The sequence below is a fragment of the Piliocolobus tephrosceles genome, chromosome 8 (assembly GCF_002776525.5).
Source record: "Piliocolobus tephrosceles isolate RC106 chromosome 8, ASM277652v3, whole genome shotgun sequence".
Taxonomy (NCBI): domain Eukaryota; kingdom Metazoa; phylum Chordata; class Mammalia; order Primates; family Cercopithecidae; genus Piliocolobus; species Piliocolobus tephrosceles.
The window spans coordinates 5,816,356-5,831,824 of NC_045441.1; the positions used below are offsets into that span (position 1 = coordinate 5,816,356).

The 15,469-nt window shown below is 45.8% G+C and overlaps 1 protein-coding gene across 1 annotated transcript in view; it reads right to left on the bottom strand.

Moving 5' to 3' along the window:
• The window catches only part of LOC111530386 (protein PMS2CL-like), a 13,971-nt gene extending 1,901 nt beyond the window's left edge, over positions 1-12,070 (bottom strand). The window contains 5 exon segments of the mRNA XM_023197590.2: positions 1,468-1,552; positions 4,403-4,506; positions 4,652-4,751; positions 9,835-9,893; positions 11,508-12,070. Of these exon segments, the coding sequence (XP_023053358.1) occupies positions 1,468-1,552; positions 4,403-4,435 (118 nt within the window). The 5' untranslated portion in view covers positions 4,436-4,506; positions 4,652-4,751; positions 9,835-9,893; positions 11,508-12,070.
• Between the last annotated feature and the right edge of the window lie 3,399 nt (positions 12,071-15,469).

Sequence of the window (15,469 nt, forward strand, 5' to 3'; positions counted from 1 at the left end):
CAACTACTATGGAGCATGAGAATGAGGCAGGAGAATCACTTGAACCTGGAAGGCGGGGGTTGCGGTGAGCCAAGATCACTTCACTGCACTCCAGCCTGGGTGACAAAGTGAGACTCCCTCACACACACAAAAAAAGAACTAACTATGGATGCTCGTCAAAAGACATGGATAAGGATGTTCATGACAGCATTCTTCAATATAGCCCCAAACTGGAAACAGGCCGGGCGCGGTGGCTCAAGCCTGTAATCTCAGCACTTTGGGAGGCTGAGACGGGCGGATCACGAGGTCAGGAGATCGAGACCATTTTGGCTAACATGGTGAAACCCCGTCTCTACTAAAAAACACAAACTAGCCGGGCGAGGTGGCGGGCACCTATAGTCCCAGCTACTCGGGAGGCTGAGGCAGGAGAATGGTGTGAACCCGGGAGGCGGAGCTTGCAGTGAGCTGAGATCCGGCCACTGCACTCCAGCCTGGGCAACAGAGCGAGACTCTGTCTCAAAAAAAAAAAAAAAAAAACTGGAAACAATTCAAATATTCACAAATTATGGTATCTGACTGTAATGGAACACAGTATAGCGAACAAAAAAACAAATTTTGCCGCATGACTTGGGTGAATCTCACAAACAAAATAATGAGAGAAAGAAACAAATCACAGAAAAGGACAGACTGAATAACTTCAAACTAAAAACACATTAAACTATACTGTTACGGTTTTTTTGCTTTTTGTTTTGAGATGGAGTCTCGCTCTCTTGCCCAGCCTGGAGTGCAGTGGTGCGATCTTGGCTCACTGCAAGCTCCGCCTCCCAGGTTCACACCATTCTCCTGCCTCAGCCTCCCAAGTAGCTGGGACTACAGGCGCCCACCAGCACGCCCGGCTAATTTTTTGTATTTTTAGTAAAGACGGGGTTTCACTGTGTTAGCCAGGATGGTCTTGAACTCCTGACCTTAACTTATCCATTCACCTCAGCCTCCCAAAGTGCTGGGATTACAGGACATGGATGGTGAAACCCTGAGCAAGACCCTGTCTCAAAAAAACAAACAAACAAACTTACATGACCATAAATTGTTATCTCATTCCGGTCAGAGCAGAGCTGTATAATTTCATTTTATTCTTTTTTTTTTTTTGAGACAGAGTCTGGCTCTGTCGCCCAGGCTGGAGTGCAGTGGCGCGATCTCGGCTCACTGCAAGCTCCGCCTCCCAGGTTCACACCATTCTCCTGCCTCAGCCTTCCGAGTAGCTGGGGCTACAGTCACCTGCCACCACGCCTAGCTAATTTTTTGTATTTTGTTTAGTAGAGATGGGGTTTCACCGTGTTAGCCAGGATGGTCTTGATCTCCTGACCTTGTGATCCGCCTGCCTTGGCCTCCCAAAGTGCTGGGATTACAGGCGTGAGCCACCGCACCCGGCTTCATTTTATTCTTTGAGGCATTAATCACTAGTTTTACTGAAATGCCAACGGAACTTACCTGAATCAACAGAAATGTTAAGAACAACAAATGGATACTGATGTCGATTATATATGTGGTAGACCTCGTTCACAAGTCTGGAGACCTGCACAAAATACAAGGAGTAGAAAAGAATAAATGACAAATGTTCCCGGCCCCCCACATTCTAACAACATACTATTCTAACCAACCAGTATGTTCTTAGAAGGGAATTTTTTTTGTTTGACTGAGCCAAGGTCTCACCTTGTCACAGGCTGGAGTGCAGTGGAGCAATCATGGCTCACTGCAGCCTCAACCTCCGAGGCTCAAGTCATCTTCCCGCCTCAGCCTGACACGTAGCTTGGACTACAGGCAGGATTTCTTTTTCCTTTTTTCTTTTTTTTTTGATGGGGTCTCACTCTTGTTACTCAGACTGGAGTGTAATGGTGCGATCTTGGCTCACTGCAACCTCCACCTTCAGGGCTCAAGTGATTGTCCTGACTCAGCCTCCAGAGTAGCTGGGATTACAGGCACATGCCACCACAACCAGATAATTCTCGTATTTTTAGTACAGACAGGGTTTCACCACATTGGCCAGGCTGGTCTCGAACTCCTGATCTCAGTTGATCCGCCCACCTTGGCCTCCCAAAGAATTATAGGCGTGAGTGACTACACCTGGCCTAAGGATACATCTTTTTTTTTTTTTTTTTTTTTTCGAGACAGAGTCTCGCTCTGTCGCCCAGGCTGGAGTGCAGTGGCCGGATCTCAGCTCACTGCAAGCTCCGCCTCCCACCGCCATTCTCCTGACTCAACCTCCCGAGTGGCTGGGACTACAGGCGCCCGCCACCTCACCCGGCTCGGCTAGTTTTTTGTATTTTTTAGTAGAGACGGGGTTTCACCGTGTTCGCCAGGATGATCTCGATCTCCTGACCTCGTGATCTGCCCGTCTCGACCTCCCAAAGTGCTGGGATTACAGGCTTGAGCCACCGCGCCCGGCCAGAATACATCTTTTAACAGCTTTACTGAGATATGACTAACATGGAATAAACTACATATATTTAAAGTCTGCAATTTCACAAATTTTGACACATACACAAACACCTGTGAAACTATGCCCACAATCAAGATAATGAATATATCCACACCAAAAGTTTCCTCATAACTCATGAAGTGGTATTTCGCTAATCACAGATCCCTAAAACTGAATCTTTTTCCAACCTAAAGTTACTCTACGAGAAATTCTAGTGAAATGCGGGCACAGCTTAAATATTCATAAAACACATTCAATGTACACAGAAACATATTTATGACATTAAAATGTCATTAGAAATAAACCAAAATATCACATTAATTATTGTTATAATTAATATAAATAATTATAATAGAATATAAATAGTTAACAATTATGAATCCATCACACTACAGGTTAAAAAATTTAGAAGTTCAAGCACATCTGGCAAATTACAAGCAAACTCTAAAGCATCATTAAAAAACAGGGGCTGGGAGCGGTGGCTCATGCCTGTAATCCCAGCACTTTGGGAGGCCGAGGGATTGCCTAAGCTCAGGAGTTCTCGAACAGTGAAACCCCATCCCTACTCAAATACAAAAAATTAGCCGGGCATGGCAGCATGCACCTGTAATCCCAGCTACTCAGGAGGCTGAGGCAGGAGAATTGCTTGAACCTGGGAGGTGGAGGTTGCAGTCAGCCGAGATCGAGTCACTGCACTCCAGCCTGGGCGACAGAGCACGACTCTGTCTCAAAAAAAAAACAGAAATAGAAAATATTACTGAAGTACAATGTTGTGCTGTAATCATATCAAGATGATCGGTTTACATTTGAGGCAGAAGCAATCCGAACCCTTATTTTCCTAGGAAAATAGAAAGAAGAGAAAATATAGAAATCTATAGAAAATATAGAAACCATGTAATCAGTCTATACTGAACGGTGACACAGAATGTTATAAAATGTTTAGTTTCTTCAAATAGTTTTAGTTTTTACAATAATAAATATACCGGTAATTAACAAGTGTTTATATATTTATGTATATATACACACAACATATATAATGTATATATTCACATACAAACACACTCATGTATATGCAATTTAAAAAACTATACACAGAGGCCAGGTGCGGTGGTTCATACCTGTAATCCCAGCACTTTGGGAGGCCAAGGCAGGTAGATCACGAGGTCAGGAGTTCAAGATCATCCTGCCACATGGTGAAATCCCATCTCTACTAAAGGTACAAGAAATTAGCCAGGTGTAGTGGTGCGCACCTGTAATTCCAGCTAGTTGGGAGTCTGAGGCAGGAGAATCACTTGAACCCAGGAGGTGGAGGTTGCAGTGAGCCAAGATCACGCCATTGCACTCCACCCTAGGCAACAGAGCAAGACACTGTCTCAAAAAAACCAAAAAAACAAACAAACAAACAAAAAAAACTGTACACAGATAGATACGCTCCTTGACTCATGATAGGGTTATGCCCTGATAAACCCATAAGTTGAAAATATTGTATGTCAAAAATGCCTTTGTGATAACCTATCTCAGCCTTGCCTCAGAATACTTACATTACTCTATAGGCAAAATAACACAACATCTATTTTATAATAAAATGTTGAATATCTTCTGTAATTTATTGAATACTATACAAAAAAAATGGTTACATAGGTATTTGAAGGATGGTATTTAAGGCAAAAATAACTTTCGCAACAAGGTAAAGTAGTAGAAAAATACAGATTTTTTTGAGACACAGTCTCACTCTGTCACCCAGGCTGCAGTGCAGTGGCACAATCTTGGCTCACTGCAACCTCCGTTTCCCAGGTTCAAGTGATTCTCCTGCCTCAGCCTCCCATGTAGCTGGGATTACAGGCGTGGGCTACCACGCCTGGGTATTTTTTGTATTTTAGTAGAGACGAGGTTTTGTTATGTTGGCCAGGCTGGTCTCGAACTCCCGGTCTCAAGCAATCCACCCACCTCGGCCTCCCAAAGTGATGGGATGGCAGGCATGAGCCACTGTACCCAGCCAGAAAAATCTTCAGTTGAAACATCTTAAGTTGGGGGCCATCTGCAGTAGACTTCTGTAAATGCCCAAAATAAGATAACATTAAAGCCATATTTCTCAAAGTCCTGAGTTCCATGTTATCTGCCTATTATCAGAAAAAAAGTTATCCATTAAAAGTCAAAGGCATAAAGGATAAACTAATACAAAAAAATTGTAAATACCTTTGCTGGGTCACAAGGCCGCTGGTTGATAAACAAAAACTGTCCGTCTGTTGAATTCCTTCCAACTCCACGCGCGCATTGTGAAATGAAACCTGAGATGCTATTCAACATTAATATGGTAAGGGCAGGATTCCAGAGTGAAAAGGATTAGAAATACGATCACACGGCACATTCTTAAAGTGAAATGAAAACAAAACCCCAGGTGACGAAAGCGTCACTATTGCAGTGCATGGGTATCTGTGCTCCAAATCTTGATGAGTCATCAAAGAACCAGACCTCCTGGAATACTCTGAAGCTCCTACAGTCAACCAGTGCACCACAGGCGATGCAGTGGGTCCAACACTGATGTGCTGCAGCTCTCCTTATTCCTCCTGATAAATCCTCCGTGAGAGGAGTGGGTCTGGCTTCAAATGCATTCTCAGAACCTCCGTACTGCCGCCCCCCGTTTGTCAATGAAGTCTAACCACTTGTGCTCAGGATTCTGCCCACATTCCCTCCCCTTTCACAATCTCCCGGTTAGGAAGCTTGTATCTCACATCTTGGTAAAGCGCTTGCTTCACACGAGACCCACCCCGGGACACGGGCGTTTCCGGAAGAACACCACCTTCACACGAAGACACGAAGCTCCGTGTTTACAATCTCAGGCATAGGCCAAAAGCAAGTGGAGGAAGAATAAGAAATATAGATCTAAACGCAAAACACAAACAAAAAGAAATAGAGATCTTAGGCCGGTGTGGTGGCTCACGCCTGAAATCCCAGAGCCTTGGGAGGCCAAGGTGGGCAGATCACCTGAGGTCAGGAGTTCAAGACCAGCCTGGGCAACAAGGTGAAACCCCATCTCCACTAAAAATACAAAAAATCAGCCGGGCATGGTGATGCACACCTGTAGTCGCAGCCTCTCGGGAGGCTGAGGCAGGAGTATCGCTTAAACCCGGCAGGTGGGGGTTGCAGTGAGCCAAGATCACGGAACTGACCTCCAGCCTAGGCAACAGAGTGAGACTCCATCTCCAAAAAAATATATACACACACACACACACACATATATATTTATATATATATAGATATTGTATATATCTATATATATTTTTATATATCCATCTATATTTATATATATCTATATGTAGATATATATATATAAAAATAGAGAGATTCCTCTTTTTACAGGACCAATCCTATTTATGGAAGTGTCTATTTTCTTATACTAAAACTAATGACACTAAACTGCCTTCATCGCTGGCCAGAAAAGTCAAAATCATTTAAAATGATAAAATAATTTAAAAGTTAGTCTAACTAAACAGAGCCTTAAAGAAGACTAACTCAACAGAAAACCACCTGAAATGTACCAGTTACTAGGAACATGGTTTGAATTGAGTAACTGAGTCCTTTGTATAAATCATCTTTCTTAGCAATAGCACCGCTCACAGTTTTATAAAGGACATAAAAAACTATTATCCCTAGCCAGGCGCGGTGGCTCACGCCTGTAATCCCAGCACTTTGGGACGCCAAGGTAGGCGGATCATGTGAGGTCAGGAGTTGGAGACCAGCCTGGTCAACATGGAGAAACCCGTCTCTACTAAAAATACAAAATTAGCCAAGTGTGGTGGTGCATGCCTTTAGTCCCAGCTACTCAGGTGGCTGAGGCAGGAGAACTGCTTGAACTCAGGAGGCAGAGGTTGCAGTGAGTCAAGATAGCACCATTGCACTCCAGCCTGGGCAACAGAGTGAGACTCCAGCTCTTAAAAAGAAAACCAAAAAAAAAAAAAGACATGAAACTATTAGCCCTAAAATCACTATCTTAAAAAAAAAAAAAAAAACAACTCTCAGGATAAAATGTTCAATTGTAGTTCTCTTGCCAGCAATACTTACTAAAAAAGATTATGCAGAGCATCCGAACAGCTCAGACCTTACTCTTCACACATGGAGTCACTAGGGGGCAGCTGAACAAAAGGAATGAGGCTTTGCAACTAAAACAAATTCACATTTACTTCCTAATAAAGGCAGAGTGGACTTGTTTTCTTTCCTAGTCAAGCTATCCACATTACGAGCACAAAAAAATTAAAAGAATCTTTTCTTCGTTTTGGTTTTTGAGACAGGGTCTCCCTCTATTGCCCAGGCTGGAGTGCAATGGCTCAGTCATACCTCACTGCAGCGTCAAACTCACGGGCTCAAGCCATCCTCCTGCCCAGCCTCCCCAGTGAGCAGCTGGGACTCCATTAACATTCATTAACATTCATTAACTTCAATTATACACAAATGCAAATATTACACCCTAATATGCAATAGTATGCATGATATGTATGTGACATATGTATTTCAATTACACACAAGCACATATATACAGTTTGCGTGTATACACATACACACACATACACACACACATTTATGCCTCAGTCTTCTTGGTCCAAAAGTCAGGATTTTACTTAACAGGGAAAAACTACATACCTCCCACGAAGATCAAGAACAAGGTATTAATAAAATGCTCATTATCTACAATTAGAGAAAACAATTAGAGGAATATAAGAAAAAGTAAAAGTGCTCGGGCACGGTGGCTCACACCTGTCATCCCAACACTTTGGGAGGCTGAGGCGGGCAGATCACCTGAGGTCAGGAGTTCGAGACCAGCCTGGACAACATGGTGAAACCCCATATCTATTTAAAAAAAAAAAAAAATTAGTTGTATTATTAAGGTCAACTTAATAATACAAAGATATCAGTTTCCTTAAATTACTTTATAAATATGCAATCTCAATAAAAATACCAAAAAGCTTTTTCCTGGAACTAGATAAGCTGACACTACAGTTCACATGAGGTGGAAGAAAATCAAAAACAGCTCAGGGAAAAACACCATTTGGACATGGATAAAAGTGGATCCAGGCCTCGAGACCATCCTGGCTAACACGGTGAAACCCCGTCTCTACTAAACAAAATACAAAAATTAGCAGGGCGTGGTGGTGGGCGCCTGTAGTCCCAGCTACTCCGGAGGCTAAGGCAGGAGACTGGTGTGAACCCAAGAGGTGGAGCTTGCAGTGAGCCAGGCACTCCAGCCTGGGTGACAGACCGAGACTCTGTCTCCAAAAAAAAAAAAAAAAACTGGGTCCGGGCCAGGTGTGGTGGCTCATGCCTGTAATGCCAGCACTCTGGAAAGCTGAGGCAGAAGGATCGCTTGAGGCCAGGAGTTTGAGACCAGCCTGAGCAATCCAGTGAGAATACATCTCTAGGCCGGGAACAGTGGCTCATGCCTGTAATCCTAGCACTTTGGGAGGCCGAGGCGGGCAGATTGCCTGAGCTCAGGAGTTCAAGACCAGCCTGGGTGACACGGTGAAACCCAGTCTCTACTAAAATACAAAAAAAAATCAGCCGGCTGTCGCAGAGTGCGCCTGTAGTCCCAGCTAGGCAGGAAGCTGAGGCAGGAGGATCCTGTGAGCCCAGGAGATTGAGGCTGCAGTGAGTTGTGATGACATCTCTACACTCCAGCCTGGGTGACAGAGCAAGACCCTATCTCAAAAAAAGAAAAAAAGAAACAAAACAAAACAGACTTCATCATTTAAAGACAAACAGAAATACTTACAGATAAATCTCTTTAAAAGCCAAGAAAAGAGAGACTCCATGGAGAAAATATCAGTTTGGAAGTAACAGATGTCAAAGGCAGACAAAGGGTCCTGTGAGGTAGGGCTAGGAAATGCCCGCTGGATTTGACTGCAATTAAATCACCGGTAATGTTTACTGACTGACTCAGCAACGTGAAAAGGACAAAACTAAAACGCTGAGAACTGAAATGAGAAACAGAAATAGGAAATCTTCACAAGAGAGTAACTGTATTGCTTGCTGTGCAACCCAAACAGAAAGAAGAACAAGTATTTGAAGGATGATCACGTCATTCATTCCCCCCATGATCTAGGACTCAACAGTAAAAACAGAATTCTGTCTACTTGGACCACAGAATTTCTGTCCCTGGAAAAATGATATGCACCAAGTTCTCCTTGGGCAGCAGGCCCTCTGCTTACATAAGCACCAAGAATAAGCCATAAGTTACGGTAATGTAATGGTTATCAGGAAAGCTATCCCTAATTATATCAACTTGAATGAAGAAATTTTTCCAAGTCCTAGAAAATCTTTTAAATCCACAAGTAACAAAATTGGTTTCTCCTTATAATCAATGCAAACCTTGTCATGGAGGGTGACAATGCAAACGATGTCATGGATGGTGACAATGCAAACGATGTCACGGATGGTGATATGGTTTTGGTTTGTGTCACCGCCCAAATCTCATGTTCAATTGTATTCCCCAATGTTGGAGGTGGGGCCTGGTGGGAGGTGACTGGATCATGGGGGCAATTTCCCTCTTGGTGCTGTTCTCCTGATACTGAGTGAGTTATCACAACACGTGGTTGTTTAAAAGTGTGTAGCGCCTCCCCCTCCCTCTTCCTCCTGCTCTGGTGATGGCAGATGTACCCGCTTTCCCTTCGCCTTCCCCGTGACTGTAAGTGTCCTGAGGCCTCCCCAGCCACGCTTCCTATGACAGAGCCTGCAGGCGGGAGCCAATTCAACCTCTTCTCTTTGTAAATTACCCAGTCTTAGTTATTTCTCTATAGCAGTGTGAGAATGGACTAATACAAACGACATTTTCCTTTTGTGATGACTGCAAAGAATATCAGCCCTGGGTGCGGCTCAATTTCAACAGCCTTAAAATATGCTACCCATACATACAAGCTTCACAAATCACTTTTGGTGCTGATCTGCCACACTCACTACATTTTACAGGGTAATGTCTAGTTCCACATTCCCATTTTAAAGTAGGAATCCTGGCTGGGCGCGGTGGCTCATGCCTGTAATCCCAGCACTTTGGAAGGCTGAGGTGGAGTCACCTGAGGTCAGGAATTTGAGACTAGCCTGGCCAACATGGTGAAACCCTGTTTCTTCTAAAAATACAAAAAATTAGCTAGGCATGGTGGCACACGCCTGTAATCCCAGCTACTTGGGAGGCTGAGGGAGGAGAATCGCTTGAACCCAGGAGGTGGAGGCTGCAGTGAAGTGAGGTCATGCCACTGCACTGCAGCCTGGGCAACAGAGCAAGACCCCATCTCAAAAAAAAAAAAGAAAAAAAAAGCATGAATTCTTACAAACCTCTGAAAATGCATCATAAAATAAAGTAGTGGAACATATACATAAGCAGGAAAACTCACCTGCAATGTGTTCATTTTCTGCTGCTCTTGGAAACGTGCAGAGACTGTGGCTGGTAGACCTAGAGGGGGAGAAGCAGGTCACTGAAGTCATAAGTGCTCTGGCTTGCAAAGGCAGGAATCTCCTGCGTAAGAACCACAAAAGAAAGCTCAATAGGCTAACACCCTGTGAACACTCAGCCTGCAAACACTCAGAAGGGCCTAAAAGAGTGATACAGGGTTTCGCCATGTTGGCCAGGTTGGTCTCGAATTCTGGCCTCAAGTGATCCGCCTGCCTCGGCCAACACGGCGAAATCCCCTCTCTACTTAAAAATAACAAAATAATTAGCCAGGCATAGTGTCACATGCCTGTAGTCCCAGCTACTCAGGAAGCTGAGGCACTAGAATCCTTTGAACCTGGGAGGTGGAGGTTGCAGTGAGCCGAGACCACGCTGCTGCACCTGAGACTGGGTGAGAGACACTGTCTCAACACACACACACACACACACACACACACACACACGTGATGGGGAAGCACGCACTTGTAACTTTGTAACTCTAAGATAATCAGGTAGTAATTAGACGAGTTAGACTCTCATGGGTAACATGACTCCTTTTACAAACAATCTGCCATCATCAAATACAACCTGCAAAAAGAAAAAAAAAATCCCATCATACGGCTCATGTTTTTTGTGGTTTGTTGAGACAGGGTCTCAATGTGCCACCCAGGCTGGAGTGCAGTGTTGCATTCACAGCTCACTGCAGCCTCAACCTGCTGGGCTCCATCCATCCTCCCACCTCAGCCTCCTGAGTAGTTGGGACCACAGGTGCATCCCAGCATGTGTGGCTACTTTTTTATTTTTTGTAGAGTCAGGGTCTCCCTATGTTGCCTAGGCTAGTCTCTAACTCCTGGTCTCAAGGGATACTCTTGCCCTAGCCCCGCAAAGTGCTGGGATTACAGGTGTGAGCCACTGCATTCGCCCACATTTCCTTATTGTCTCTTTAAATTGCTTAAAATCAAAAAGGCCAAAGGAATTGAGTATGTGAGCGCTCAGAAATGAACGTGTATAAAATATGGTTTTGTTTCTAAATTATCTAACTAAATTTGATTATTGCTGCACCTAATCATCTTCTATTAAGAAAACTAGGATACGGGAGAAAGAACACTGGCCTGGGAGATAAGACTCCTGAGTTCTACTATGAGCACCTCTACCCACAAAGCCGGTGACCTGGTCAAGTCGTCCACCTGCTAAGGCCCAGTCTCTTCCCCTAGCAACTGAGGCAGCAAGAGAATCCCTGCAGACTGTTGCTGCATTACTACCATTCTCCAGGGCAGATCTAAGGGGGGAAATCAGCAGATACTTAAATGAGACAACAGAGGTGCTGACAGACGTTTAGAGGCAGTCGAAATCTGGAGCACGGAGAGGAGGAGGAAGGGCTGTTAGGGGTTAGTGGGGAGTGGAGACGACGTCCGCAGCTGAGGCTGGGGACACCCTCCACGTCCCCGTAAGCCTTGTCCTCCCAGATCTTCCCATGCAGCGCCTGTTCGGTGCAGCTGGACCCTGCCCTCAAACCCAAACACCCATCTCTCCTGCATGCGATCGGGACCCTCCCCCTGCCCCACACTCTAAGGTCCCCAACACACGGTGACTTCACCCAGGCCCTTCTCGCTCCGAGCCCCAAAACCCAAGACCTACCCTCCTGGGGCTCGGCAGCCTCTGCCCCACGGCTCCCGAGAGGCCGGGGCGGGCCTGCTGTGGCGCGTCTGCTCGCGAGGTCCCCTCCTCTCCACCTCACCAAGGCTGTTTGGCTCCCGACGGGCCCGGGCCGGGCCTAGGGGCAAATCCAGGCGGGTGTCCTTCCCGCTGCCCAGATCTGCCTCCCTGGGGCTCACCGTACAGCTGCAGCCTGGGCCAGGCCGCCAAGGACACACATGGGCCAGGCCCGGGTCCCACCGCCCCTTCGCTTTCGCCGCCACCTCCCGCCCGGCCCCTCTGGCCCCAGCGAAGCCGGCTCCGGGGCTCACACTCCGGGGTCCCCGCTCGAGCCTGCCTCCAGCCCGCGCGAACCCTGGCCCACATAGCTCCGCGCCCGCCTAGGTGCTGGCCCTGGAGGTCTGCGTCCAGCCCCGCAAGCTCCGCGATTCTAGTCCACTGGAGGCCAAAGCCTGGGAACCAGAGCAAGCCGTGACCTGAAGACTCACAGGGAGCGAGGGCAGTGCGGCGGCGGCGCGCCGTGCACACAGAGAAAGGTGCACACGCGCAGGAGAGCACCGGAAGTCCGCCTCCCAGGGCCAGGACAAGTGCCAGACTCTATTTCCCATGAGCCTAGGCGCTCCTCAAGTTTAGGGGCTGTTTTAAATGTCTCTACCCCGCCTAAAGGTTAAGAAGCTCCAGGCTATGAACTTTGGCAGCCCTGAACCCCGGACTGAACTTCGCATTTGTCTTTACTCCCTTTTAGGGTCCAGTCCAGGGCTGCCTGACTGGGTCCTGGAGCCCAAGACCTCTGGGTTAGAACAGAGTTTCCCATAAGGAGAAGGAAAGCAAAGGGAATATCATGGTCCCTGCGCTGAAATGCTAAGAGAAGTTGCACTCAAATACTAGGACTGGATAAATGTCCAGCGATGCATTCCAAGGAAGAAAAAGAAAATAGAATTTGTGGACGGGCGCGATGGCTCACGCCTGTAATCCCAGCACTTTGGAGGCTAAGGAGGGCGGATTGCGAGGTCAAGAGACAGAGACCAGCCTGGCCAATATGATGAAACCCTGTCTCTACTAAAAATACAAAAATTAACCAGGCGTGGTGGCTCGTGCCTGTAATCCCACCTACTCGGGAGGCTGAAGCAGGAGAATCGCTTGAACCCGGGAGGCGGAGGTTGCAGTGAGCCGAGATCGCACCACTGCCACTGCACTCCAGCCTGGCGATGGAGCGAGACAATGTAGCTTTTCTAGATCACACAGCGAATGCCTAAAAACTGTAGAGAAATCAGGAAATACACACACAAATCGAACGAAGAAAAGAGATGCCTGTGATCTTACCTTCCCCAGGAGGATTATGTTTAGGGTTAGGTTATGTTGACCAAAAACAGTCAAAGTCTGTAAAGAGTTTTATTTGAGTGACCATGGCTGGTGACACAGCCTCAGGGGGTCTGGAGAACGTGAGCCCAAAGTGGTTGGGTTACAGCTTGGTTTTATACATCTCAGGGAGACAGCAGTTACAGGCAAAGACATCAATCAATAATGGGAGGTATACATTGGGTCAGCCAGGAAAGGCTTTCAGGTCACTAGTAGATTCAAAGATTGGCAGTTGGTTCAGAGTTAAGCATTGGCTGAAGAGTTGGAAGACTATATAAAGAAATGGGCCATTGTGGTGGCTCATGCCTGTAATCCCAGCATTTTGGGAGGGAGAGCTGGGAGGATCCCTTGAGGCCAGGAGTTCAAGGACAGCCTGGGCAACAGAGCAAGACCCCCACCTCTACAAAAAAAAAATTATTCAGGTGTAGTGGTAACTGCCTGTAGTCCCAGCTACTCAGGAGACTGAGATGGGAGGATCGCTTGAGCCTGGGAAGTTGAGGCTACAGTGAGCCATGATGGTGCCACTGCACTCCAGCTTGGGCAACAGAGAAGAAAGAAAGAGAGAGAGAGAGAGGGAGAGAGGAAGGAAGGAAGGAAGAGAAAAGAAGGAGGAAAAGAAAAGAGGAAAGAAAAGCTTGAGTTAAGATAATGAGGATTGTGGAAACCAAGGTTCTTGTTATGTAGGTGAAGCCTCAGAACAGACTTCAGAGAGAATAGATGATAAATATCTCTTATTGGATCTTAAAAGGTGTCAGACTCTCCAGAAGAGACCTGGAGTCTTTTCTGTAAGGGAAGGAGATTCTCTACAGAATGCAAATTTCCCCCAAAGAGATGGATTTGCAGGACTATTTTAAAGTGTTTCAAAGAAAATATATTATGGGGTAAAATACTACGATTCCCTTCAAGGACAGCTATGTGTCACGTGATGCTATATCAGAGTCTGGTTGGAGTTGGTATCTTACTGATACAAAGAGCCTGTTTTGTCAGTCTTATGACCTGTATTCTAATGCTAATGTTGGTCAGCTGTGCCTAAACTCTGACGGGAGGAGAGTATGACAAGGTATGTCTGACCCTCTCCTTCCTGTCATGACGTGAATTAGTTTTTCATGTTTATTTTGGATCCTGTTGGCGAACAGCAGAGTCCAGTCAGTCAGTTGTGGGGGTTAGAATTTTATTTTTGGTTTACAATTAAAATGTCACTTTTCAAAAACAGGATCATAAGGACAATGATTCATCACAATTTTTTGATGAAATCTAACAGTGTTCCTGCCCAGTTGTTTCATAAAAACTGGTAAGGAAAAGACTAAAAATAAATTCTTCTGAGGCCAGGCATAGTGGCTTATACCTGTAATCCCAGCACTTTGGGAGGCCGAGGCGGGCGGATCATGAGGTCAGGAGATCAAGACCATCCTGACCAACATGGTGAAACCCCGTCTCTACTAAAACACAAAAAATTAGCTGGGTGTGGTGGTACGCCCCTGTAGTCCCAGCTACTTGGGAGGCTGAGGCAGGGGAATCACTTGAATGCGAGAGGTGGAGATTGCAGTGAGCCAAGATCACGCCACTACACTCCAGCCTGGTGACAGAGCTAGACTCCATCAATGAATCAATCAATCAATCCTTCTGTTAACCTAGAATATTCTCTCCACAAATTCAGAAAATAAAGAAAACACTTTTATTATTGAATAAACATTAAACCAGACTGTGATGCCCATCACAGGTGATCCATTAATGAGATGCAAAGAGAAATAAAGCCTCCTTTTTTTTTTTTTTTTTGATAGAGTCTCACTCTGTTGCCATGCTGGAGTGCAGTGGTGCAATCTCAGCTCACTGCAACCTCTGCCTCCCCGGTTTAAGTGATTCTCCTACCTCAGCCTCCCAAGTAACTGGGACTACAGGTGCGTGCTGCCACGCCTGGCTAATTTTTTGTATTTTTAGTGGAGATAGGGTCTTCTCATGTTAGCTAGGATGGTCTCGAAATCCTGACCTCCAAATTCGCTCGCATAGGCCTCCCAAAGTGCTGGAATTATAGGCGTGAGCCATGGTGCCTGACCAAAGCCGCCTTTTTATATAGCCTGGTAGATACAATCCATTGCATACACGCTCTCAAGATAAACAGTAACTCATCCTCATGTAAAAGGACTTGCTATGCATTTTTTTTTTTTTTTTTTTTTTGAGACAGGGTCTCATTCTGTCATCCAGGCTGGAGTGTAGTGGTGTGATCTTGGCTCACTGTAAACTCCATCTCCTGGGTTCAAGTGATTCTTGTGCCTACACCTCCCGAGTAGCTGGAATTACAGACATGAGCCATCATGCCCAGTTAATATTGGTATTTTAGTAGAGAAAGAGTTTTGCCATATTGGCTAGGCTGGACTCAAACTCCTTCTTTTGATTTCTGTGTGGTTTCAAGGGATCCGCCCGTCTCAGCCTCTCACAACGTGCTGGGATTACAGGTGTGAGCCACTGCGCCTGGCCTGCTATGCATTCTTAAATGCTCATTCTAAATTCACCTGGAAATCAAGGTGGCCATCCATGCTAGTTAATTACCTGTATCCGATGAAAAAATAAAACTTCTCATATCTCCT